This window comes from Electrona antarctica (assembly GCF_951216825.1).
Source record: "Electrona antarctica genome assembly, contig: scaffold_55, whole genome shotgun sequence".
NCBI classification, from domain to species: domain Eukaryota; kingdom Metazoa; phylum Chordata; class Actinopteri; order Myctophiformes; family Myctophidae; genus Electrona; species Electrona antarctica.
This window is the reverse complement of record NW_027638720.1, coordinates 872,173-898,103: the sequence shown is the minus strand read 5'-3', so window position 1 is coordinate 898,103 and position 25,931 is coordinate 872,173. Positions and strand designations below refer to the sequence as shown.

The 25,931-nt window shown below is 49.2% G+C and overlaps 1 protein-coding gene across 1 annotated transcript in view; it reads left to right on the top strand.

Moving 5' to 3' along the window:
• Positions 1 to 771: 771 nt before the first annotated feature.
• Positions 772 to 25,931, top strand: part of ptchd1 (patched domain containing 1) — a gene marked incomplete at its 5' end in the record, with an annotated part of 36,684 nt that continues 11,524 nt past the window's right edge. Inside the window, 5 exons of the mRNA XM_079530690.1 lie at positions 772 to 913; positions 2,306 to 2,641; positions 17,652 to 18,035; positions 19,467 to 19,607; positions 21,549 to 21,774. Of these exons, the coding sequence (XP_079386816.1) occupies positions 772 to 913; positions 2,306 to 2,641; positions 17,652 to 18,035; positions 19,467 to 19,607; positions 21,549 to 21,774 (1,229 nt within the window). The remainder of the gene's footprint in view (positions 914 to 2,305; positions 2,642 to 17,651; positions 18,036 to 19,466; positions 19,608 to 21,548; positions 21,775 to 25,931) is intronic.

Sequence of the window (25,931 nt, the reverse complement as noted above, 5' to 3'; positions counted from 1 at the left end):
ACTCTATGGGGACACAGTGTAACTCTATGGGACACAGTATAACTCTATGGGGACACAGTGTAACTCTATGGGGACACAGTATAACTCTATGGGACACAGTATAACTCTATGGGGACACAGTATAACTCTATGGGGACACAGTATAACGATATGGGGACACAGTGTAACTCTATGGGGACACAGTATAACTCTATGGGGACACAGTATAACTCTATGGGGACACAGTGTAACTCTATGGGGACACAGTATAACTCTATGGGGACACAGTATAACTATATGGGGACACAGTGTAACTCTATGGGGACACAGTATAACTCTATGGGGACACAGTATAACTCTATGGGGACACAGTATAACTCTATGGGGACACAGTATAACTCTATGGGGACACAGTATAACTCTATGGGGACACAACAGCGACACAAAAGTGTAGGACCCGGAAGTATCTCTGGAGGGGTCGCTTACGTCACGGCTAAAATACTGAAGTGTGTTTGTGTGTGTGTGTGTGTGTGTGTGTGTGCGTGCGTGGTATGTGTGTGTGTGTGTGTGCGTGTGTGTGTGCGTCCATGTGCAGGGCGTTGCTGAAAATGAGCACTTGTGCTCAGCTGCTCCCCCTGCTGGGCAAATAAAGAACAACAATAACCCTGACCCAGAGAGACCCACAGGAGGAGGAGGAGTCATATAGCCCGGTGCTCCTACCCAGACAACCAATAGGAGGAGGAGGAGTAGGAGGAGTTATTGCGTGGTGCTCTGCGTCTCCGATGCTGCCAGCTGCACCTCCTCCTGCATGCCCTGCGCTCCGTTCCGCTTCTCCTCCGGTGCTCGGTGGGAGGCCCTCGCCGGGGTCGAGCAGCAGCGCCACGCCGCCGCCGCCACCAGGAGGCGCAGGAGGACCAGAGCCATGCTGCGTCAGGTCAGAGAGGTCGTCTTTTATTGTGGGAGGGGGGGGGGGGGGGGGGGGAGGGTCATCATCAGAGTGTTGACGTTCATTTAACCTTAAATTCTAATTTTGGATATTGGTCCCAACTCTGCTTTTGTCTTTCTGACCCATTTTGACATTTAGAAGTTGATCATATTTGCCTGTTAAAACCCATTTTGGGCGGCCACCGAGTGGCGCGCCACCGAGTGGCGCGCTACGAGCTTGTAGGTCTGCTATTTTTTTTTAATCGAAGAACGACTGACATAGAAACATAGCTTTTTCAGAAAACTGTCAGGATGTAGAAGACATTTTTAGATATCTGATCTCAGGTCAAAATGGGATTCAAACTCTCCGAAGGCTCCCCTTCCAGGACCATTCCTAAATATTCCATTCAAATCATCTCTGTTTTGTTTTTGTCTTTCATCTGAAAAACATGGACCCCAAACATTTTATGTAATATGCCCCCCCCCCCTCCCCTCCCAGAAGCAAAGATTTGAGTTAAAAGACGTTCACTCTGAAAGAATATATATTCAAAGATTTGTGCCGCATTTTCACGATTTAAAAAACAATAGCAGACCTACAAGCTCACAGAGTGCCGCGCTATGAGCTTGTAGATCTGCTATTTTTCAATCTAGCTAAAGCATAACATAATGCTTTAAAACACCAAAAGAGGGATTCCCGCCCAGAATGGGTTAATACTAGATTGATTGCAGCTGCTCATCAATGCAAACTGAAAAAGCCGGTATGTTCCATCGACGTTTCGGTTGCAACTTGGAATAGACAAGTTGTATGAAAGATTCAAACACTTTCCTTCCTACCTAGGCTGCCAGGATCCATCTATTACCTTTGGAGAATATACGCCCAAGTATTTGGATCCATCTATTACCTTTGGAGAATATACGTTATACGCCCAAGTATTTGGATCCATCTATTACCTTTGGAGAATATACGCCCAAGTATTTGGATCCATCTATTACCTTTGGAGAATATATGTTATACGCCCAAGTATTTGGATCCATCTATTACCTTTGGAGAATATACGCCCAAGTATTTGGATCCATCTATTACCTTTGGAGAATATACGCCCAAGTATTTGGATCCATCTATTACCTTTGGAGAATATACGCCCAAGTATTTGGATCCATCTATTACCTTTGGAGAATATACGCCCAAGTATTTTTCAGTCAGGGGAGTAGATTCCATGTAGATGTCCACAGATGTCCACAAATCTTCCTACAGGTGTTACGTACTCTAACGTCCCCTCCCTCCCTACAGGTGTTACGTACTCTAACGTCCCCTCCCTCCCCTCCAGGTGTTACGTACTCTAACGTCCCCTCCCTCCCCTCCAGGTGTTGCGTACTCTAACGTCCCCTCCCTCCCCTCCAGGTGTTGCACGGCGCGCTGCGCGCAGCGTTCCGCTCCCTGGGCCGCGCCGTGGCCTCGCACCCGGTCTTCTTCCTGTCGGGCCCCGCCCTGCTGGCGGTGCTGCTGGGGGCCTCGTTCTCACGGTACCGCGTGGAGCGCGACGTGGCGGGCCTGATGGCGCCCCGACACAGCCTGGCCAAGATGGAGGGCAACCTGGTGGACAGCCTGTTCCCCGTCAACCGCTCCAAACACGCCCTCTACGCCGACCTGCAGAGCCCCGGGCGCTACGGGAGGGTCATCGTCACCGCGCGGAGGGGCAGCGTCCTGGACCCGCAGCACCTGGACACTGTGCTGAAGGTATGGACGCTATGCACGCCACGCACGCACGGCACGCACGCCACGCACGCCACGCACGCCACGCCACGCCACGCACGCACGCCACGCACGCCACGCACGCCACGCACGCACGCCACGCACGCCACGCACGCACGCCACGCACGCACGCACGCACGCCACGCACGCCACGCACGCACGCCACGCACGCCACGCACGCCACGCACGCCACACACGCACGCCACGCACGCCACGCACGCCACGCACGCCACACACGCACGCCACGCACACCACGCACGCCACGCACGCACGCCACGCACGCCACGCACGCATGCACGCACACCACGCACGCCACGCACGCACGCACGCCACGCACACCACACACGCACGCACGCACGCACGCACGCACGCACGCATGCACGCACGCACGCACGCACGCACGCATGCACGCACAGCGGTCCTTGATGACGTCGTATAAATGACAATTGTTTCACTTGCTGAAAATAGCTGATCTACATGTTTTGAGCTTGTAGATCGGCTATTTTCAGCATGCAACCAAGTGTAAAATGACTCGTACTGGATCTCTTGTCCACTAGTCCCTTCCTAACATTTTAGTCTAGTTTTTATTTGTTGACGAAACGCACGCACGCACGCACGCACGCACGCACGCACGCACGCACGCACGCACGCACGCACTGCACATGCTGGCTGATTGTACACTTGGTTGCGTGCCGATCTACGAGCTCACAACGCGTTGTGAGAGAGATTTCAATTGTGATCCAACTTGTCACCACAGTGTGGATCGATTTTAATCGCTTCACGATCCAACGGCCCTTCTCCACTAAGTGGACACCGCCGAGCCACTGGTGATGAGGAGTTATGAGTTGGACAAGATCCATATCTGACCGCACAACAACATGAGGGATTTAAAGGACCCCTTAGCTGAGAGATGAAGCAGGGACCCCCTTAGCTGAGAGAGAGAGAGATGAAGCAGGGACCCCCTTAGCTGAGATAGAGAGAGATGAAGCAGGGACCCCCTTAGCTGAGATATAGAGAGAGATGAAGCAGGGACCCCCTTAGCTGAGATATAGAGAGAGATGAAACAGGGACCCCCTTAGCTGAGAGAGAGAGAGATGAAGCAGGGACCCCCTTAGCTGAGCGAGAGATGAAGCAGGGACCCCCTTAGCTGAGAGAGAGATGAAGCAGGGACCCCCTTAGCTGAGAGAGAGATGAAGCAGGGACCCCATTAGCTGAGAGAGATGAAACAGGGACCCCCTTAGCTGAGAGAGATGAAGCAGGGACCCCCTTAGCTGAGATAGAGAGAGATGAAGCAGGGACCCCCTTAGCTGAGAGAGAGATGAAGCAGGGACCCCTTAGCTGAGAGAGAGATGAAGCAGGGACCCCATTAGCTGAGAGAGAGAGATGAAGCAGGGACCCCTTAGTTGAGAGAGATGAAGCAGGGACCCCTTAGCTGAGAGAGAGAGATGAAGCAGGGACCCCTTAGCTGAGAGAGATGAAGCAGGGACCACTTAGCTGAGAGAGATAGATGAAGCAGGGACCCCCTTAGCTGAGAGAGAGATGAAGCAGGGACCCCTTAGCTGAGAGACAGATGAAGCAGGGACCCCCTTAGCTGAGAGAGAGAGAGATGAAGCAGGGACCCCTTAGTTGAGAGAGATGAAGCAGGGACCCCTTAGCTGAGAGAGATAGATGAAGCAGGGACCCCCTTAGCTGAGAGAGAGATGAAGCAGGGACCCCTTAGCTGAGAGACAGATGAAGCAGGGACCCCCTTAGCTGAGAGAGAGAGAGATGAAGCAGGGACCCCTTAGTTGAGAGAGATGAAGCAGGGACCCCCTTAGCTGAGAGATGAAGCAGGGACCCCCTTAGCTGAGAGAGATGAAGCAGGGACCCCCTTAGCTGAGAGAGAGATGAAGCAGGGACCCCCTTAGCTGAGAGAGAGATGAAGCAGGGACCCCTTAGCTGAGAGAGAGATGAAGCAGGGACCCCCTTAGCTGAGAGAGAGATGAAGCAGGGACCCCCTTAGCTGAGAGACAGATGAAGCAGGGACCCCTTAGCTGAGAGACAGATGAAGCAGGGACCCCTTAGCTGAGAGACAGATGAAGCAGGGACCCCCTTAGCTGAGAGAGAGATGAAGCAGGGACCCCTATAGTTGAGAGACAGATGAAGCAGGGACCCCCTTAGCTGAGAGACAGATGAAGCAGGGACCCCCTTAGCTGAGAGAGAGATGAAGCAGGGACCCCCTTAGCTGAGAGAGAGATGAAGCAGGGACCCCCTTAGCTGAGAGACAGATGAAGCAGGGACCCCCTTAGCTGAGAGAGAGATGAAGCAGGGACCCCTTAGCTGAGAGACAGATGAAGCAGGGACCCCCTTAGCTGAGAGAGAGATGAAGCAGGGACCCCTTAGTTGAGAGAGATGAAGCAGGGACCCCTTAGCTGAGAGAGATAGATGAAGCAGGGACCCCCTTAGCTGAGAGAGAGATGAAGCAGGGACCCCTTAGCTGAGAGACAGATGAAGCAGGGACCCCCTTAGCTGAGAGAGAGAGAGATGAAGCAGGGACCCCTTAGTTGAGAGAGATGAAGCAGGGACCCCCTTAGCTGAGAGATGAAGCAGGGACCCCCTTAGCTGAGAGAGATGAAGCAGGGACCCCCTTAGCTGAGAGAGAGATGAAGCAGGGACCCCCTTAGCTGAGAGAGAGATGAAGCAGGGACCCCTTAGCTGAGAGAGAGATGAAGCAGGGACCCCCTTAGCTGAGAGAGAGATGAAGCAGGGACCCCCTTAGCTGAGAGACAGATGAAGCAGGGACCCCTTAGCTGAGAGACAGATGAAGCAGGGACCCCTTAGCTGAGAGACAGATGAAGCAGGGACCCCCTTAGCTGAGAGAGATGAAGCAGGGACCCCTTAGTTGAGAGACAGATGAAGCAGGGACCCCCTTAGCTGAGAGAGATGAAGCAGGGACCCCCTTAGCTGAGAGAGAGATGAAGCAGGGACCCCTTATAGTTGAGAGACAGATGAAGCAGGGACCCCCTTAGCTGAGAGACAGATGAAGCAGGGACCCCCTTAGCTGAGAGAGAGATGAAGCAGGGACCCCCTTAGCTGAGAGAGAGATGAAGCAGGGACCCCCTTAGCTGAGAGACAGATGAAGCAGGGACCCCCTTAGCTGAGAGAGAGATGAAGCAGGGACCCCTTAGCTGAGAGACAGATGAAGCAGGGACCCCCTTAGCTGAGAGAGAGATGAAGCAGGGACCCCTTAGTTGAGAGAGATGAAGCAGGGACCCCTTAGCTGAGAGAGATAGATGAAGCAGGGACCCCCTTAGCTGAGAGAGAGATGAAGCAGGGACCCCTTAGCTGAGAGACAGATGAAGCAGGGACCCCCTTAGCTGAGAGAGAGAGAGATGAAGCAGGGACCCCTTAGTTGAGAGAGATGAAGCAGGGACCCCCTTAGCTGAGAGATGAAGCAGGGACCCCCTTAGCTGAGAGAGATGAAGCAGGGACCCCCTTAGCTGAGAGAGAGATGAAGCAGGGACCCCCTTAGCTGAGAGAGAGATGAAGCAGGGACCCCTTAGCTGAGAGAGAGATGAAGCAGGGACCCCCTTAGCTGAGAGAGAGATGAAGCAGGGACCCCCTTAGCTGAGAGACAGATGAAGCAGGGACCCCTTAGCTGAGAGACAGATGAAGCAGGGACCCCTTAGCTGAGAGACAGATGAAGCAGGGACCCCCTTAGCTGAGAGAGATGAAGCAGGGACCCCTTAGTTGAGAGACAGATGAAGCAGGGACCCCCTTAGCTGAGAGAGATGAAGCAGGGACCCCCTTAGCTGAGAGAGAGAGAGATGAAGCAGGGACCCCCTTAGCTGAGCGAGAGATGAAGCAGGGACCCCCTTAGCTGAGAGAGAGATGAAGCAGGGACCCCCTTAGCTGAGAGAGAGATGAAGCAGGGACCCCCTTAGCTGAGAGACAGATGAAGCAGGGACCCCCTTAGCTGAGAGAGATGAAGCAGGGACCCCCTTAGCTGAGATAGAGAGAGATGAAGCAGGGACCCCCTTAGCTGAGAGAGAGATGAAGCAGGGACCCCTTAGCTGAGAGAGAGATGAAGCAGGGACCCCATTAGCTGAGAGAGAGAGATGAAGCAGGGACCCCTTAGTTGAGAGAGATGAAGCAGGGACCCCTTAGCTGAGAGAGAGAGATGAAGCAGGGACCCCTTAGCTGAGAGAGATGAAGCAGGGACCACTTAGCTGAGAGAGATAGATGAAGCAGGGACCCCCTTAGCTGAGAGAGAGATGAAGCAGGGACCCCTTAGCTGAGAGACAGATGAAGCAGGGACCCCCTTAGCTGAGAGAGAGAGAGATGAAGCAGGGACCCCTTAGTTGAGAGAGATGAAGCAGGGACCCCTTAGCTGAGAGAGATAGATGAAGCAGGGACCCCCTTAGCTGAGAGAGAGATGAAGCAGGGACCCCTTAGCTGAGAGACAGATGAAGCAGGGACCCCCTTAGCTGAGAGAGAGAGAGATGAAGCAGGGACCCCTTAGTTGAGAGAGATGAAGCAGGGACCCCCTTAGCTGAGAGATGAAGCAGGGACCCCCTTAGCTGAGAGAGATGAAGCAGGGACCCCCTTAGCTGAGAGAGAGATGAAGCAGGGACCCCCTTAGCTGAGAGAGAGATGAAGCAGGGACCCCTTAGCTGAGAGAGAGATGAAGCAGGGACCCCCTTAGCTGAGAGAGAGATGAAGCAGGGACCCCCTTAGCTGAGAGACAGATGAAGCAGGGACCCCTTAGCTGAGAGACAGATGAAGCAGGGACCCCTTAGCTGAGAGACAGATGAAGCAGGGACCCCCTTAGCTGAGAGAGATGAAGCAGGGACCCCTTAGTTGAGAGACAGATGAAGCAGGGACCCCCTTAGCTGAGAGAGATGAAGCAGGGACCCCCTTAGCTGAGAGAGAGATGAAGCAGGGACCCCTTATAGTTGAGAGACAGATGAAGCAGGGACCCCCTTAGCTGAGAGACAGATGAAGCAGGGACCCCCTTAGCTGAGAGAGAGATGAAGCAGGGACCCCCTTAGCTGAGAGAGAGATGAAGCAGGGACCCCCTTAGCTGAGAGACAGATGAAGCAGGGACCCCCTTAGCTGAGAGAGAGATGAAGCAGGGACCCCTTAGCTGAGAGACAGATGAAGCAGGGACCCCCTTAGCTGAGAGAGAGATGAAGCAGGGACCCCTTAGTTGAGAGAGATGAAGCAGGGACCCCTTAGCTGAGAGAGATAGATGAAGCAGGGACCCCCTTAGCTGAGAGAGAGATGAAGCAGGGACCCCTTAGCTGAGAGACAGATGAAGCAGGGACCCCCTTAGCTGAGAGAGAGAGAGATGAAGCAGGGACCCCTTAGTTGAGAGAGATGAAGCAGGGACCCCCTTAGCTGAGAGATGAAGCAGGGACCCCCTTAGCTGAGAGAGATGAAGCAGGGACCCCCTTAGCTGAGAGAGAGATGAAGCAGGGACCCCCTTAGCTGAGAGAGAGATGAAGCAGGGACCCCTTAGCTGAGAGAGAGATGAAGCAGGGACCCCCTTAGCTGAGAGAGAGATGAAGCAGGGACCCCCTTAGCTGAGAGACAGATGAAGCAGGGACCCCTTAGCTGAGAGACAGATGAAGCAGGGACCCCTTAGCTGAGAGACAGATGAAGCAGGGACCCCCTTAGCTGAGAGAGATGAAGCAGGGACCCCTTAGTTGAGAGACAGATGAAGCAGGGACCCCCTTAGCTGAGAGAGATGAAGCAGGGACCCCCTTAGCTGAGAGAGAGATGAAGCAGGGACCCCTTATAGTTGAGAGACAGATGAAGCAGGACCCCCTTAGCTGAGAGACAGATGAAGCAGGGACCCCCTTAGCTGAGAGAGAGATGAAGCAGGGACCCCCTTAGCTGAGAGAGAGATGAAGCAGGGACCCCCTTAGCTGAGAGACAGATGAAGCAGGGACCCCCTTAGCTGAGAGAGAGATGAAGCAGGGACCCCTTAGCTGAGAGACAGATGAAGCAGGGACCCCCTTAGCTGAGAGAGAGATGAAGCAGGGACCCCTTAGTTGAGAGAGATGAAGCAGGGACCCCTTAGCTGAGAGAGATAGATGAAGCAGGGACCCCCTTAGCTGAGAGAGAGATGAAGCAGGGACCCCTTAGCTGAGAGACAGATGAAGCAGGGACCCCCTTAGCTGAGAGAGAGAGAGATGAAGCAGGGACCCCTTAGTTGAGAGAGATGAAGCAGGGACCCCCTTAGCTGAGAGATGAAGCAGGGACCCCCTTAGCTGAGAGAGATGAAGCAGGGACCCCCTTAGCTGAGAGAGAGATGATGCAGGGACCCCCTTAGCTGAGAGAGAGATGAAGCAGGGACCCCTTAGCTGAGAGAGAGATGAAGCAGGGACCCCCTTAGCTGAGAGAGAGATGAAGCAGGGACCCCCTTAGCTGAGAGACAGATGAAGCAGGGACCCCTTAGCTGAGAGACAGATGAAGCAGGGACCCCTTAGCTGAGAGACAGATGAAGCAGGGACCCCCTTAGCTGAGAGAGATGAAGCAGGGACCCCTTAGTTGAGAGACAGATGAAGCAGGGACCCCCTTAGCTGAGAGAGATGAAGCAGGGACCCCCTTAGCTGAGAGAGAGATGAAGCAGGGACCCCTTATAGTTGAGAGACAGATGAAGCAGGGACCCCCTTAGCTGAGAGAGAGATGAAGCAGGGACCCCCTTAGCTGAGAGAGAGATGAAGCAGGGACCCCCTTAGCTGAGAGACAGATGAAGCAGGGACCCCCTTAGCTGAGAGAGAGATGAAGCAGGGACCCCTTAGCTGAGAGACAGATGAAGCAGGGACCCCCTTAGCTGAGAGACAGATGAAGCAGGGACCCCCTTAGCTGAGAGACAGATGAAGCAGGGACCCCCTTAGCTGAGAGAGAGATGAAGCAGGGACCCCTTAGTTGAGAGAGATGAAGCAGGGACCCCCTTAGCTGAGAGACAGATGAAGCAGGGACCCCCTTAGCTGAGAGAGAGATGAAGCAGGGACCCCTTAGTTGAGACAGATGAAGCAGGGACCCCCTTAGCTGAGAGACAGATGAAGCAGGGACCCCCTTAGCTGAGAGAGAGATGAAGCAGGGACCCCTTAGCTGAGAGAGAGATGAAGCAGGGACATATTTGGTAGAGTGGTCAGTGAAGCTGGTTCTCATCATCAAAATTTTTCGACCGCGGTCCAGATCATGGATTTCACAACACCACGCCAGACCTCCCGGTCCTTCATTGCCATCCCCAGTTCCTGCTTTACTGATGCATGTGTCCCTATAGCGATGACATCATGTGTCCCTATAGCGATGACATCATGTGTCCCTATAGCGATGACATCATGTGTCCCTATAGCGATGACATCATGTGTCCCTATAGCGATGACATCATGTGTCCCTATAGCGATGACATCATGTGTCCCTAGCGATGACATCATGTGTCCCTAGCGATGACATCATGTGTCCCTATAGCGATGACATCATGTGTCCCTATAGCGATGACATCATGTGTCCCTATAGCGATGACATCATGTGTCCCTATAGCGATGACATCATGTGTCCCTATAGCGATGACATCATGTGTCCCTAGCGATGACATCATGTGTCCCTATAGCGATGACATCATGTGTCCCTATAGCGATGACATCATGTGTCCCTATAGCGATGACATCATGTGTCCCTATAGCGATGACATCATGTGTCCCTATAGCGATGACATCATGTGTCCCTATAGCGATGACATCATGTGTCCCTATAGCGATGACATCATGTGTCCCTATAGCGATGACATCATGTGTCCCTAGCGATGACATCATGTGTCCCTAGCGATGACATCAGGGAACGACAGTTTTCTACCTCTGGTCTGTTTTGACTCCAGCGAAGAAGGGAAGATATAACCTCACCGTCAGCTCTGTAGCAGTGGTTCTAACGTTCTGACCTGGTTCTAACGTTCTGACCTGGTTCTAACGTTCTGACCTGGTTCTAACGTTCTGACCTGGTTCTAACGTTCTGACCTGGTTCTAATGTTCTGACCTGGTTCTAACGTTCTGACCTGGTTCTAACGTTCTGACCTGGTTCTAACGTTCTGACCTGGTTCTAACGTTCTGACCTGGTTCTAACGTTCTGACCTGGTTCTAACGTTCTGACCTGGTTCTAACGTTCTGACCTGGTTCTAACGTTCTGACCTGGTTCTAATGTTCTGACCTGGTTCTAATGTTCTGACCTGGTTCTAACGTTCTGACCTGGTTCTAACGTTCTGACCTGGTTCTAACGTTCTGACCTGGTTCTAACGTTCTGACCTGGTTCTAATGTTCTGACCTGGTTCTAACGCTCTGACCTGGTTCTAATGTTCTGACCTGGTTCTAATGTTCTGACCTGGTTCTAACGCTCTGACCTGGTTCTAACGTTCTGACCTGGTTCTAACGCTCTGACCTGGTTCTAACGTTCTGACCTGGTTCTAACGTTCTGACCTGGTTCTAACGTTCTGACCTGGTTCTAACGTTCTGACCTGGTTCTAATGTTCTGACCTGGTTCTAACGTTCTGACCTGGTTCTAACGCTCTGACCTGGTTCTAACGCTCTGACCTGGTTCTAACGTTCTGACCTGGTTCTAACGTTCTGACCTGGTTCTAACGCTCTGACCTGGTTCTAACGTTCTGACCTGGTTCTAACGTTCTGACCTGGTTCTAATGTTCTGACCTGGTTCTAACGCTCTGACCTGGTTCTAACGCTCTGACATGGTTCTAACGCTCTGACCTGGTTCTAACGCTCTGACCTGGTTCTAACGCTCTGACCTGGTTCTAACGCTTGGTAGAGAATGATCTCTGGTCCTAACCCAGTCCTGTGTGGAATTCATCGGTAAACCAGGTCACAGCCAGGACAGAGGCAGTGTTTTCAGAGATCTGTGTGTCGTCGTTTTGCTGCAAAACCTTTTTTTTGTATCCGTCCGCGTATCATCGATGCCCTGGTTCACCCTATACGAGGCTTATTAGGCCCACTGGCAGTAGTCGGGCTTATTAGCCAGGCTACACTGGCAGAGCCTGACCAGAGCCTTATGTGGCGGTTCTGGAGAACCGTGTGTCCGACCGACTCCAGGCCGGGCACTGCACTCCCTGTGGGGGTGTGGAACACGTGTGTCGAATGTGACGACACGCACACAGAGACGTGGCGCGTTTATAGTAGGATGAATAATCCCGGGTAGCTCTAAAATGAAAAAAAAAATAGACTAAAATGTTAGGAAGGCACTAGTGGACAAGAGATCCAGCTATTTTCAGCATGGTTGCATGCTGAAAATAGCAGATCTACAAGCTCACAATGCGTCGCGCTGCGACACGTTGTGAGCTTGTAGATCGGCTATTTTCAGCAAGTGTAAAATCAGTCATTACGACGGCATCAAGGCCCACCAAAATACACTTTAGTCGACTAAATCAACTGCAGATTTAGTCGACTAAAACCTTACGACATATAGTCGGCTAAAACTAGACTGACACTAAAACATTCCAGGTGACTAAAATGTGACTAAAACTAAATTTAAGTTTCATTCCAAAGACTATATGACTAAAACTAAAATAGAAATTTGCTGCCAAAAACAACAGTGATGAGTGTAGCACGGGTCGGGTGCGGCCGCGTGTTACCGCCGGCCGCGTGTTACCGCCTGGCTGACACTGACGATAAGCCACTCCCTAATGACGATAAGCCACTCCCGAACCTACTTCTAACGATGATGAGCCATGCCAGGAAACACAACCAAAAAGTCGATGCACTTTCCACGAAGGGTCGATGGTAGAGCACGTCGTTACGCTGTCTCTGTCTGAGCAGAACATGCAGCCTGATGACCTTCTCTTCTCTTCTAGATGGAAGCAGTGTTGGAAATCCATGTCGGCCTGGAATCAATCGTTGTGCCTAAAAAGGGACTTGTATTCCTCCACAGTCACTACCTCCACCTCCACCTCCACCTCCACCTCCACCTCCACCTCCACCTCCACCCCGTCCACCTCCACCTCCACCTCCACCTCCACCCCGTCCATGACAGTTTGCTGGTTTGCCTGAGCACTATAGACCTAAGAATCAGACAGGCAGACAGACAGACAGACAGACAGACAGACAGACAGACAGACAGACAGACAGACAGACAGACAGACAGGCAGACAGACAGACAGACAGACAGACAGACAGACAGACAGACAGACAGACAGATCTACAAGCTCACGTGTTTGTGCAGAGTCAAATAAGATTGTACCAAACGCGCTCTTTGACATGAGGTCTGTTTGATCTGTTCTTTACAGGTCTGTTTGATCTGTTCTTTACAGGTCTGTTTGATCTGTTCTTTACAGGTCTGTTTGATCTGTTCTTTACAGGTCTGTTTGATCTGTTCTTTACAGGTCTGTTTGATCAACTATAGAGCCTTTAACTCAGTGCTCTTTTTATAATCAGAATTCGGTCAGAATGAACACTGGCATGACTAAAGGACACACGCACGCACGCACGCACACGCACACACACACGCGCGCAGGTCAATGCGACATTCTGAGGCAGCAGCTCTGTGTGTTTACAGAGACAGGCATCAGGCTTGTTGCCTAGCAACCACCATGGAGCTGGTGTCCTGCAGACAGACAGACAGACAGGCAGGCAGGCAGGCAGGCAGGCAGGCAGGCAGGCAGGCAGGCAGGCAGGCAGGCAGGCAGGGAGGGAGGCAGGCAGGCAGGGAGGGAGGGAGGCAGGCAGGCAGGCAGGCAGGCAGACAGGCAGGCATGCAGGCATGCAGGGAGGGAGGGAGGGAGGGAGGGAGGCAGGCAGGCAGGCAGGCAGGCAGGGAGGCAGGCAGGCAGGCAGGCAGGCAGGCAGGCAGGCAGGCAGACAGGCAGGCATGCAGGCATGCAGGGAGGGAGGGAGGGAGGGAGGGAGGGAGGGAGGGAGGGAGGGAGGGAGGGAGGCAGGGAGGGAGGGAGGCAGGCCACTGTTATTTGACCAGTATAGAACAATTATTTGTTTACAAACATGATTGGGCCTGGTCGCACGGGTGACCGTTTCACGTAATCAATTCCCAACAGATCTCCAAACCTGTTGTTTTGGGGAGCGCTGGTTTCAGTTCATTCAACCTCCTCTTGTGTGTTGACTAGTGAGATGCACCCTAGGAGACATTTATACTTCATTGTGTGTTGGATAGTGAGATGCACCCTAGGAGACATTTATACTTCATTGTGTGTTGGCTAGTGAGGTGCACCCTAGGAGACATTTATACTTCATTGTGTGTTGACTAGTGAGGTGCACCCTAGGAGACATTTATACTTCATTGTGTGTTGGCTAGTGAGGTGCACCCTAGGAGACATTTATACTTCATTGTGTGTTGACTAGTGAGGTGCACCCTAGGAGACATTTATACTTCATTGTGTGTTGGCTAGTGAGGTGCACCCTAGGAGACATTTATACTTCATTGTGTGTTGACTAGTGAGGTGCACCCTAGGAGACATTTATACTTCATTGTGTGTTGGCTAGTGAGGTGCACCCTAGGAGACATTTATACTTCATTGTGTGTTGACTAGTGAGGTGCACCCTAGGAGACATTTATACTTCATTGTGTGTTGACTAGTGAGGTGCACCCTAGGAGACATTTATACTTCATTGTGTGTTGACTAGTGAGATGCACCCTAGGAGACATTTATACTTCATTGTGTGTTGACTAGTGAGGTGCACCCTAGGAGACATTTATACTTAATTGTGTGTTGACTAGTGAGGTGCACCCTAGGAGACATTTATACTTCATTGTGTGTTGACTAGTGAGGTGCACCATAGGAGACATGTATACAATACAACTAGAAGCTGGCTTTACCACCGTAACTGGCCTTGACTCCTTATGGTGCAGAACTGTCTTCACCATGGGGCGAGCACTGCAGCTCCTCTGTAGCCCCTATGGCAGCAGACCACTGTAAGCTGGCCGGTCTTGTATAGTCCTGGATACACAGAGTTCAGTAGAAGGTCCTCACAGTGGGACCATCCATGCGGTCCACAATAGTCCTCACAGTGGGACCATCCATGCGGTCCACAATAGTCCTCACAGTGGGACCATCCATGCGGTCCACAATAGTCCTCACAGTGGGACCATCCATGCGGTCCACAATAGTCCTCACAGTGGAACCATCCATGCGGTCCACAATAGTCCTCACAGTGGGACCATCCATGCGGTCCACAATAGTCCTCACAGTGGGACCATCCATGCGGTCCACAATAGTCCTCACAGTGGGACCATCCATGCGGTCCACAATAGTCCTCACAGTGGGACCATCCATGCGGTCCACAATAGTCCTCACAGTGGGACCATCCATGCGGTCCACAATAGTCCTCACAGTGGGACCATCCATGCGGTCCACAATAGTCCTCACAGTGGTACCATCCATGCGGTCCACAATAGTCCTCACAGTGGGACCATCCATGCGGTCCACAATAGTCCTCACAGTGGGACCATCCATGCGGTCCACAATAGTCCTCACAGTGGGACCATCCATGCGGTCCACAATAGTCCTCACAGTGGGACCATCCATGCGGTCCACAATAGTCCTCACAGTGGGACCATCCATGCGGTCCACAATAGTCCTCACAGTGGGACCATCCATGCGGTCCACAATAGTCCTCACAGTGGGACCATCCATGCGGTCCACAATAGTCCTCACAGTGGGACCATCCATGCGGTCCACAATAGTCCTCACAGTGGGACCATCCATGCGGTCCACAATAGTCCTCACAGTGGGACCATCCATGCGGTCCACAATAGTCCTCACAGTGGGACCATCCATGCGGTCCACAATAGTCCTCACAGTGGGACCATCCATGCGGTCCACAATAGTCCTCACAGTGGGACCATCCATGCGGTCCACAATAGTCCTCACAGTGGGACCATCCATGCGGTCCACAATAGTCCTCACAGTGGGACCATCCATGCGGTCCACAATAGTCCTCACAGTGGGACCATCCATGCGGTCCACAATAGTCCTCACAGTGGGACCATCCATGCGGTCCACAATAGTCCTCACAGTGGGACCATCCATGCGGTCCACAATAGTCCTCACAGTGGGACCATCCATGCGGTCCACAATAGTCCTCACAGTGGGACCATCCATGCGGTCCACAATAGTCCTCACAGTGGGACCATCCATGCGGTCCACAATAGTCCTCACAGTGGGACCATCCATGCAGTCCACAATAGTCCTCACAGTGGGACCATCCATGCGGTCCACAATAGTCCTCACAGTGGGACCATCCATGCAGTCCACAATAGTCCTCACAGTGGGACCATCCATGCGGTCCACAATAGTCCTCACAGTGGGACCATCCATGCGGTCCACAATAGTCCTCACAGTGGGACCATCCATGCGGTCCACAATAGTCCTCACAGTGGGACCATCCATGCGGTCCACAATAGTCCTCACAGTGGGACCATCCATGCGGTCCACAATAGCAGTAAACCTGACAAATAGCAGTGTATGTGTAAACAAACGGTGACGTGGCTGTGCTGCAGCCGACAGAGACAGCAGTCTGTTCTATTCTTCAGTCTAATACAGAGTCTGTTCTGTTCTTCAGTCTAATACAGTCTGTTCTGTTCTTCAGTCTAATACAGTCTGTTCTGTTCTTCAGTCTAATACAGTCTGTTCTGTTCTTCAGTCTAATACAGAGTCTGTTCTGTTCTTCAGTCTAATACAGTCTGTTCTGTTCTTCAGTCTAATACAGAGTCTGTTCTGTTCTTCAGTCTAATACAGAGTCTGTTCTGTTCTTCAGTCTAATACAGAGTGACAGAGAAAGCAGTCTGTTCTGTTCTTCAGTCTAATACAGTCTGTTCTGTTCTTCAGTCTAATACAGAGTCTGTTCTGTTCTTCAGTCTAATACAGTCTGTTCTGTTCTTCAGTCTAATACAGTCTGTTCTGTTCTTCAGTCTAATACAGTCTGTTCTGTTCTTCAGTCTAATACAGAGTGACAGAGAAAGCAGTCTGTTCTGTTCTTCAGTCTAATACAGTGACAGAGAAAGCAGTCTGTTCTGTTCTTCAGTCTAATACAGTGACAGAGAAAGCAGTCTGTTCTGTTCTTCAGTCTAATACAGAGTGCTCAATGTACATTTACAATAGAACATTATAGTTCAAGTATTTCCCATTACATTTACTAAACACAGTAAACAATATTCAAAGTTACAGTTCATTAACTATAACATTCCCTGAGAATACTTGACATATTTTCACTTGCTGTTAGTGGCTAAACAGTATCACACAAGCTTAAGGTAAATCAAACACCTATTCTGAATATTAACCAGCTGAATAATTATATACATCATGTAAAATATCTCCCTTATGCAGCTCACCTGACAGGAGCCCTCGTACAAGGCTTCTTTGACTATGCATGCACCTCCTGGTACCACAGCACCTCAAAGGCCCTTAAAACTAGGCTCCAGACTTCCCAAAACAAACTGGTCAGGCTCCTACTTGGCCTCACCCCCCGAACCCACCTCACCCCTGCCCACTTTGACAGACTGGCATGGCTTAGGGTCGACGAGTACAGCATCTTGCAATGGGTCTGGTCCACAAGATTCGATACTCCACCAAGATACCCATGTACCTGTCTAGATACTTCCTTAATGTTAACGAAGTCCACACCCACAACACCAGAGGGAGTGCAACGAACCATGTACAACCCAGATTCGGCACAAACAAGGGACTAAATTATTTTTGCTCCTATGCCACCAAAATGTGGAACGCCCTACCAACAGTCATTAAGACATGCAAATCCCTTGACTCCTTCAAAACCGCTCTCAAAGGGCACCTACGGATGGCTGCAATTCGAAACTGGCCCCCGTAAAATCTGAATCCCCCATGTTAGCTCCATGCTAACATGCTAACATGTCTCCATGTAGCGCCATGCTAACATGCTAACATGCTAACTCTCAGCTCCACAGGCTGGTGTACCAGATGTTAACTCTGTCTCCATGTAGCTCCATGCTAACATGCTAACATGCTAACTCTCAGCTCCACAGGATGGTGTACCAGATGCAGGTGACCGTCCCGTCGTCCTCGGGCCTCGGCAGCTTCAACTACTCGCTGTCCCACCTCTGTCTCCCCGACGACAAGAACCAGTGCCTGGTGGACGACATCGTCCGCGCCCTGGAGGAGGTGCAGCGCGCGCGGCGCGCTAACCGCACCGCGCCCGCCGTGCGCTACCCAATAACGCGGCTGGCGGACGGCCGCCAGGCCTACATCGGACACCAGCTGGGAGGCGTGCAGGGCTGGGGGGGAGGGGCAGGTGGAGGGGGAGGGGCCAAGGGGGGCCAGGGAGGCGGAGCCGGCGGCAGCAGCAACAAGGCGGAGGCGGTGCGGTCGGCCCGCGCGCTGCAGCTCACCTACTACCTGCAGGTAGCGCTGTTGAGTCTGTTTTGATGTTGTTTAGTTTTTTGTCATAATTTAATAGGGGTGCACGATTATTTATTAGAAATTATCGATACATTTTAGCCTTTTTAGTCATCATAGCTTAGTTTTCATTTAGTCTCCATTCATTCAAGTTTTATTTTATTTATTCTCGAAATAAAAGTAATTAAACTCATTTTTGTTGTCGTCGAGTAAAATACAATATCACATAAAAAACATCACAATACATCAGACGATCAGGAAAAGGAAAACATGTGAATGAAAACAAAATAATGAAAACATAAGTTACAAATAGAAGCTAAGACATTAAAACATGTGAATTACATAAGTTACAAATAGAAGCTAAGACATTAAAACATGTGAATTACATAAGTTACAAATAGAAGCTAAGACATTAAAACATGTGAATTACATAAGTTACAAATAGAAGCTAAGACATTAAAACATGTGAATTACATAAGTTACAAATAGAAGCTAAGACATTAAAACATGTGAATTACATAAGTTACAAATAGAAGCTAAGACATTAAAACATGTGAATTACATAAGTTACAAATAGAAGCTAAGACATTAAAACATGTGAATTACATAAGTTACAAATAGAAGCTAAGACATTAAAACATGTGAATTACATAAGTTACAAATAGAAGCTAAGACATTAAAACATGTGAATTACATAAGTTACAAATAGAAGCTAAGACATTAAAACATGTGAATTACATAAGTTACAAATAGAAGCTAAGACATTAAAACATGTGAATTACATAAGTTACAAATAGAAGCTAAGACATTAAAACATGTGAATTACATAAGTTACAAATAGAAGCTAAGACATTAAAACATGTGAATTACATAAGTTACAAATAGAAGCTAAGACATTAAAACATGTGAATTACATAAGTTACAAATAGAAGCTTTAAGACAAGTTTCAAAACCATCTTTTTTTCCTCAGTGAAAAAAAGGCAGTCGACGAACATTTCTTCGTCATCGTTTCAGTCGACGAACCAACACTGTAACGTTCATATATACTCCATGTAGCTCCATGCTAACATGCTAACATGTCTCCCCGTAGCTCCATGCTAACATGCTAACATGTCTCCATGTAGCTCCATGCTAACATGCTAACATGTCTCCCCGTAGCTCCATGCTAACATGCTAACATGTCTCCATGTAGCTCCATGCTAACAAGCTAACATGTCTCCATGTAGCTCCATGCTAACAAGCTAACATGTCTCCCCGTAGCTCCATGCTAACATGTCTCCATGTAGCTCCATGCTAACATGCTAACATGTCTCCCCGTAGCTCCATGCTAACATGTCAACATGTCTCCATGTAGCTCAATGCTAACATGCTAACATGTCTCTACCCCCCCTCCCCCCGATCCCTTATTATCCCCCCCTCCCCCCTCCGGGGCCACAGGCCCGCGCCGGCCTGATGGACAGGGTGGCCGGCCAATGGGAGGAGGCGTTCTGCGTGGCGCTGCGGCGCTTCGGCGCAGAGCACCGCGCCAAGCTGGCGCTGTTCCCCGTGACGTCAGCATCACTACAGAGTGACTTCCAGGTATGTTCCCTCCCTGTGACGTCAGCATCACTACAGAGTGACTTCCAGGTATGTTCCCTCCCTGGTACGTCAGCCTCTCTACAGAGTGACTTCCAGGTATGTTCCCTCCCTGGTACGTCAGCATCACTACAGAGTGACTTCCAGGTATGTTCCCTCCCTGGTACGTCAGCATCACTACAGAGTGACTTCCAGGTATGTTCCCTCCCTGGTACGTCAGCATCACTACAGAGTGACTTCCATGTATGTTCCCTCCCTGGTACGTCAGCATCACTACAGAGTGACTTCCAGGTATGTTCCCTCCCTGGTACGTCAGCCTCACTACAGAGCGACTTCCAGGGATGTTCCCTCCCTGGTACGTCAGCCTCTCTGCAGAGCGACTTCCAGGTATGTTCCCTGGTACGTCAGCCTCACTACAGAGCGACTTCCAGGTATGTTCCCTCCCTGTGACGTCAGCATCACTACAGAGTGACTTCCAGGTATGTTCCCTCCCTGGTACGTCAGCATCACTACAGAGTGACTTCCAGGTATGTTCCCTAGTACGTCAGCATCTCTGCAGAGTGACTTCCAGGTATGTTCCCTGGTACGTCAGCCTCTCTGCAGAGTGACTTCCAGGTATGTTCCCTCCCTGGTACGTCAGCCTCTCTGCAGAGTGACTTCCAGGTATGTTCCCTCCCTGGTACGTCAGCCTCTCTACAGAGTGACTTCCAGGTATGTTCCCTGGTACGTCAGCCTCTCTGTAGAGTGACTTCCAGGTATGTTCCCTCCCTGGTACGTCAGCATCACTACAGAGTGACTTCCAGGTATGTTCCCTCCCTGGTACGTCAGCCTCTCTACAGAGTGACTTCCAGGGATGTTCCCTCCCTGGTACGTCAGCATCACTACAGAGTGACTTCCAGGTATGTTCCCTCCCTGGTACGTCAGCATCACTACAGAGTGACTTCCAGGTATGTTCCCTCCCTGGTACGTCAGCATCACTACAGAGTGACTTCCAGGTATGTTCCCTAGTACGTCAGCCTCTCTGCAGAGTGACTTCCAGGTATGTTCCCTGGTACGTCAGCCTCTCTGTAGAGTGACTTCCAGGTATGTTCCCTCCCTGTGACGTCAGCATCACTACAGAGTGACTTCCAGGTATGTTCCCTCCCTGTGACGTCAGCCTCACTGCAGAGTGACTTCCAGGTATGTTCCCTGGTACGTCAGCCTCTCTGCAGAGTGACTTCCAGGTATGTTCCCTCCCTGTGACGTCAGCCTCACTACAGAGTGACTTCCAGGTATGTTCCCTGGTACGTCAGCCTCTCTGCAGAGTGACTTCCAGGTATGTTCCCTGGTACGTCAGCTTCTCTGCAGAGTGACTTCCAGGTATGTTCCCTGGTATGTCAGCCTCTCTGCAGAGTGACTTCCAGGTACAGAAGCACGTTGTTTTTTGTTTTAGTCATTAGTCTCTTGAATAGTTTTCATTTGGTTTTAGTCACATTTTAGTCAGCCGGAATGTCTTGGTGTTAGTCTAGTTTCAGTCGACTAAATATCATAGGATTTTAGTCGACTAAATATCATAGGATTTTAGTCGACTAAATCTACAGTTGATTTAGTCGACTGAAATGTGTCTCGGCGGGCCTTGATGCCGTCGTAATGACTGTTTTTACACTTGCTGAAAATAGCCGATCTACAAGCTCACAAGTCACAACGCGTCGTTCATTTTCATTTAGTTTCCATGTAGTTTTCCTCAGTGAAAAAAGGTAGTCGACGAACATCTTTCGTCTTAGTTTTAGTTGACGAAAACAACACGGGTATAGAGGAGTTACAGAAGAAGAACCGAATGAGTTCCATTTTGTTTTATATCGCCCGTTCGTTGTATCATGAGCTACGACAAACGTTATATAGCTATAGCAGCTTTAACGACAAGACACGAAAATAAAGATTCCTTCCTTCCTTCCTTCATTCCAGCTGTCCTCGGTGCTGGCGCGCCGCCCCCTCCTGGCCAGCCTGGGCGCCTGCGGCCTGCTGGCGCTGGCGTGTTGCTCCATGCGTGACTGCGTGCGCTCCAAGCCCTGGCTGGGCCCGCTGGCGCTGCTGTCAATCACGCTGAGCGGACTGACCGCCGCGGGGATACTGAACCTGACCGGAGCCACCTACAACTCCACCTACCTGGGAATCCCCTTCATCATGCTGGGTAAGGGGTTTAAAAACAGCAGATCTACAAGCTCGTAAGTGCCGCGCTTACGAGCTAGTAGGTCTGCTATTTTGACACACACATAATTGAACGCTTTAAGACAGAATGAGACTGTGGGAAATGCAGGAATGAACAAAAAGCTGCGATGTCAGTTGAGCTGAGTGGCGCTCTGATACTATCGATCTCCTTTTAATAGGGAAACGGCAACGTTTCAGCCTATGCAGCCTTCATCAGGCTATCTTTATGGGGGTCCTTGACATGAAATAGTTTGAGAACCACTGACATAGAAACATGAGGTTTCTTTCAGAAAACTGTCATGATTTAGAAGACATTTTGTAGAATCGTCCTCGGGTCTAAATGGATTAAATCTACCTGGGATGGAATCCCCTCCATTATGCTGTGTAAGGAGTTTAAAACTACCTGGGATGGAATCCCCTCCATTATGCTGGGTAAGGAGTTTAAAACTACCTGGGATGGAATCCCCTCCATTATGCTGGGTAAGGAGTTTAAAACTACCTGGGATGGAATCCCCTCCATTATGCTGGGTAAGGAGTTTAAAACTACCTGGGATGGAATCCCCTCCATTATGCTGGGTAAGGAGTTTAAAACTACCTGTGGATGGAATCCCCTCCATTATGCTGGGTAAGGAGTTTAAAACTACCTGGGATGGAATCCCCTCCATTATGCTGGGTAAGAAACCGGCCATTATCACACATTCAAGATTCACTCAACATTGAAAAAAGAAAAGAAAAAGAAACATGTTTGTTTTGGCCCAAAGTATGTCTCTTGCTCTACCTCTTAACTCTTTGAGAGTTTCAATGATTTCTATATAGTTTGTAGACTTCTCTATGGCAGAATGGCGTTTTTGAATGATTTATTGAAAATTCTCTGTTGTGAATGTGTGACAACGAAAGACCTTCAGAGAAAGCTTGACTTGTCTGCTTCCAGGAAAAAAATGAACTGAGTTGATAAAATGTTTAGTTCTTGTGTTGGAAGCCATTTAAAAGAGCCTGCATTTACACTGTTTTCTGTTTCTAGGACAACCAAAAAAAGTTATGACCAGTTGAAGTTTTATTTTCTAAATAACTTTTTTTCTGCTGGGCGTACACACCCATGCCATATCTCATTTTAAAGGGTGAGTTGTCTAGTTAAAAAAATAAAAAGAAAAAAGTTTCTCACATGTACCACTGTAGATATTTTGCCATCTATAAATAGCATGGTCAGTCAGGACCAATCTGACCTATCCAGCTAAAAGTTCCCATAGCTCTGCATTGGAACGTGATAGAAACTCAAATTCTTTTTTGGGTAAATGTAGACATTCTAACGCACATTTTGATATATACCATGTCTACATAGTCTTACCAGTACCTTGTATATTCATGCATGAATCTCAAAAACCTGTTACGAAGAAACACAGTTTTGATAAAAAACACATCCAAGGACATTGTTTTGATATGACTTGGTGCCCATGATATGTATCAAAATATAGACTTGAATGTATACTGTATTATAACAAAAAATTGGGTTCTTACCATCTACCGTTACAGAGTAAATCACAGTTGAAACTCGCTTAGTCAAACCATAAACCTCAGAATAGTGAACAAAATAGCCATGACAGGTCTAACTCATTGTAAAAGCGTCTTTTATTTTTTATGACTACTAACATAATACAATTATAATAAATATTACAGAAAATAAATAGGCCTACATACAAAACAGTTGTCCCCAAACTACCCAGTGTCCCCAAACCACTGCATTCCAGTTGTTCTTGACGGTGTGTGTGTGTGTAGGCTAAATTTAAAAAAAAAAACTGAAATGAATGAATGCATCCGGTTCAGTGTCGGAGAACTCCATCGCAGTCTTGACTCTTCGTCTTCATCATCATCATCATCATCATCATCATCATCATCATCATCATCATCATCATCATCATCCTCCTCCTCCTCCTCCTCCTCCTCCTCCTCCTCCTCCTCCTCCTCCTCCTCCTCCTCATCTGATGCCAGTTCTAAATATATTAAAAAAATCACACCCGTGTGAACTGAGTGGTGTAAGGTTTTATATAGCATGATCAGCTCTGATCTGACGTAATGAAATCACACCTGGATGTGATTTCACAACTGGCTTTTTTGTGCAGAGAAAATGACCATGGTTGCTACGGTCATCCAGTTCACCCGGGTGTGATTTAATTACGTCAGAAATTATTTTGAACATAGCAACCATGCTCATTTTTTTCTGCACACAAAAGCCAGTTGTAGGAGTGGTTTACACCACTCAATAAACATTTAGCTGTAGTCAGCCCGGCCAATAGCCAGTTGGGGGGGGGGGACGTAGGCTATCTGACATCATCGTCATCATCATCATCACACGGAGACACACTAAACAATGTACAATCATGATTGTATACAATATACAATGAATGCGATTATCATGCAAGCTCAGACGTCAATGAAACGTCATACAGATCTTATATAATACGCTACTGTTAGCTTCACTCCCCGTCCCCCCTCCGATCCTTGTAGCAAGGTCATCATAACCACGCGTTGCTTCAGTAAACGATGCATGTTTGTTCTCCGTCTTTGTAGACAGTAAATAAAAGGAGCGAACATTACTCTAAAGATCAGATCGCCTATAAGGCACGCTACAATATAAAATAATTGTACTGCCATGCGTGCATGCCTGCTACGATACATTTGTACTGCACCGACCAACCGATCGACACCAAACCCCCCCTCCAGCCATTAGCCAGCACCAATGCACCAACCCCCCCATTAGCCAGCACCTTTGGTGCTGGCTAATGGCTGGGGGGCATCGTGGTGAGTCATTCTGGCGTCATGATCTGACTAGTAGTAGTAATTATCCAAGCATCTATTTGTAGCGATCATCTTATGATTTCTGATCACTATAGAAGGGCATTTTCTACAATAAGATTACCTCAAAACATTCCGGGGTAATCGTCTTCTTCAATGGTTTCCCGGTATAGCTCATCGGACGACGATGGGGAGACAATGAAAAAAGGAGGGAGGGAGCAGCGAGTCTCGCTGTAAGCACTGGACCAGGGCTACTCCGCCTGGAGAAGGCGACTGGGACGCGTATGGATCAATACTACTACCACAAAACTCGCTCAAATAAATAGTACTGCTTTCAACTTTTTCTGCTAGAAAATCGCTCGGGCGAGACGGCAAAACAGGCAAAACAATGAAAACTATGAAGACTCCCTCTGCCCCCACTGTTTACAGGGGGTGGGACCAGCTTCCAATGGCAACACGTACACGTGTGTCACGTGACACGGGTTTTCTGGGTAATGTAGTTGGAATATAAGCTCAGGAATTTAAACAGCGCTTCGGAGCATATTAATATGTTTAGATTAATCAAAAAAGAGAAAGACGCCAATTGGCGTCATTGCTCATTTACAGAATATAAGCAATGACGCCAATTGGCGTCTTTGCTCTTCTAAGGGTTAAGATGTGTTAATTAGCAGGGATATGTAGCCCAACATGAAAGTGGAAGCCATTCCCTGTTGGTTTAATTAATTCTTGAATTTCTGTGTTTCCTCTTGGGGTTACGTTTAATTTAGGGCGATGTGGGGAGGAGCAATCTGATGTGGATACAACGGCTCCACGTTTTCAATCTGATGTGGATACAACGGCTCCACGTTTTCAGCACAACTCGGATAATTTTATTATTATTTTATTTTTTGTCAGAAGTCAGCGTTTTTTGTCAGGTGAAACCTGATATGAGCCTGTTGCCAAATTTGACTGAGGGATTGCCATTGGATTTTAGTTTTTTCATGTCATATTGAAAGCAGGGAATCGTAGCTTCAAATTAACATATTGGTTGTTCAGTTTGACCCACCAGTTTTGGAGATATGGCTTATAGAGTAATGTCTTGCAGAGAAACAGCGAGTTGAGAAAACAGGCTTGAAAAGGTTCACTTCTGTGGTCTCTAACATTACACCTAGCTACATGTTTAAGCATTTATTTCATATTTACATGTCTTCTGTGGACTCTAACATTACACCTAGCTACATGTTTAAGCATGTATTTCATATTTGCATGTCTTCTGTGGACTCTAACATTACACCTAGCTACATGTTTAAGCATGTATTTCATATTTACATGTCTTCTGTGGACTCTAACATTACACCTAGCTACATGTTT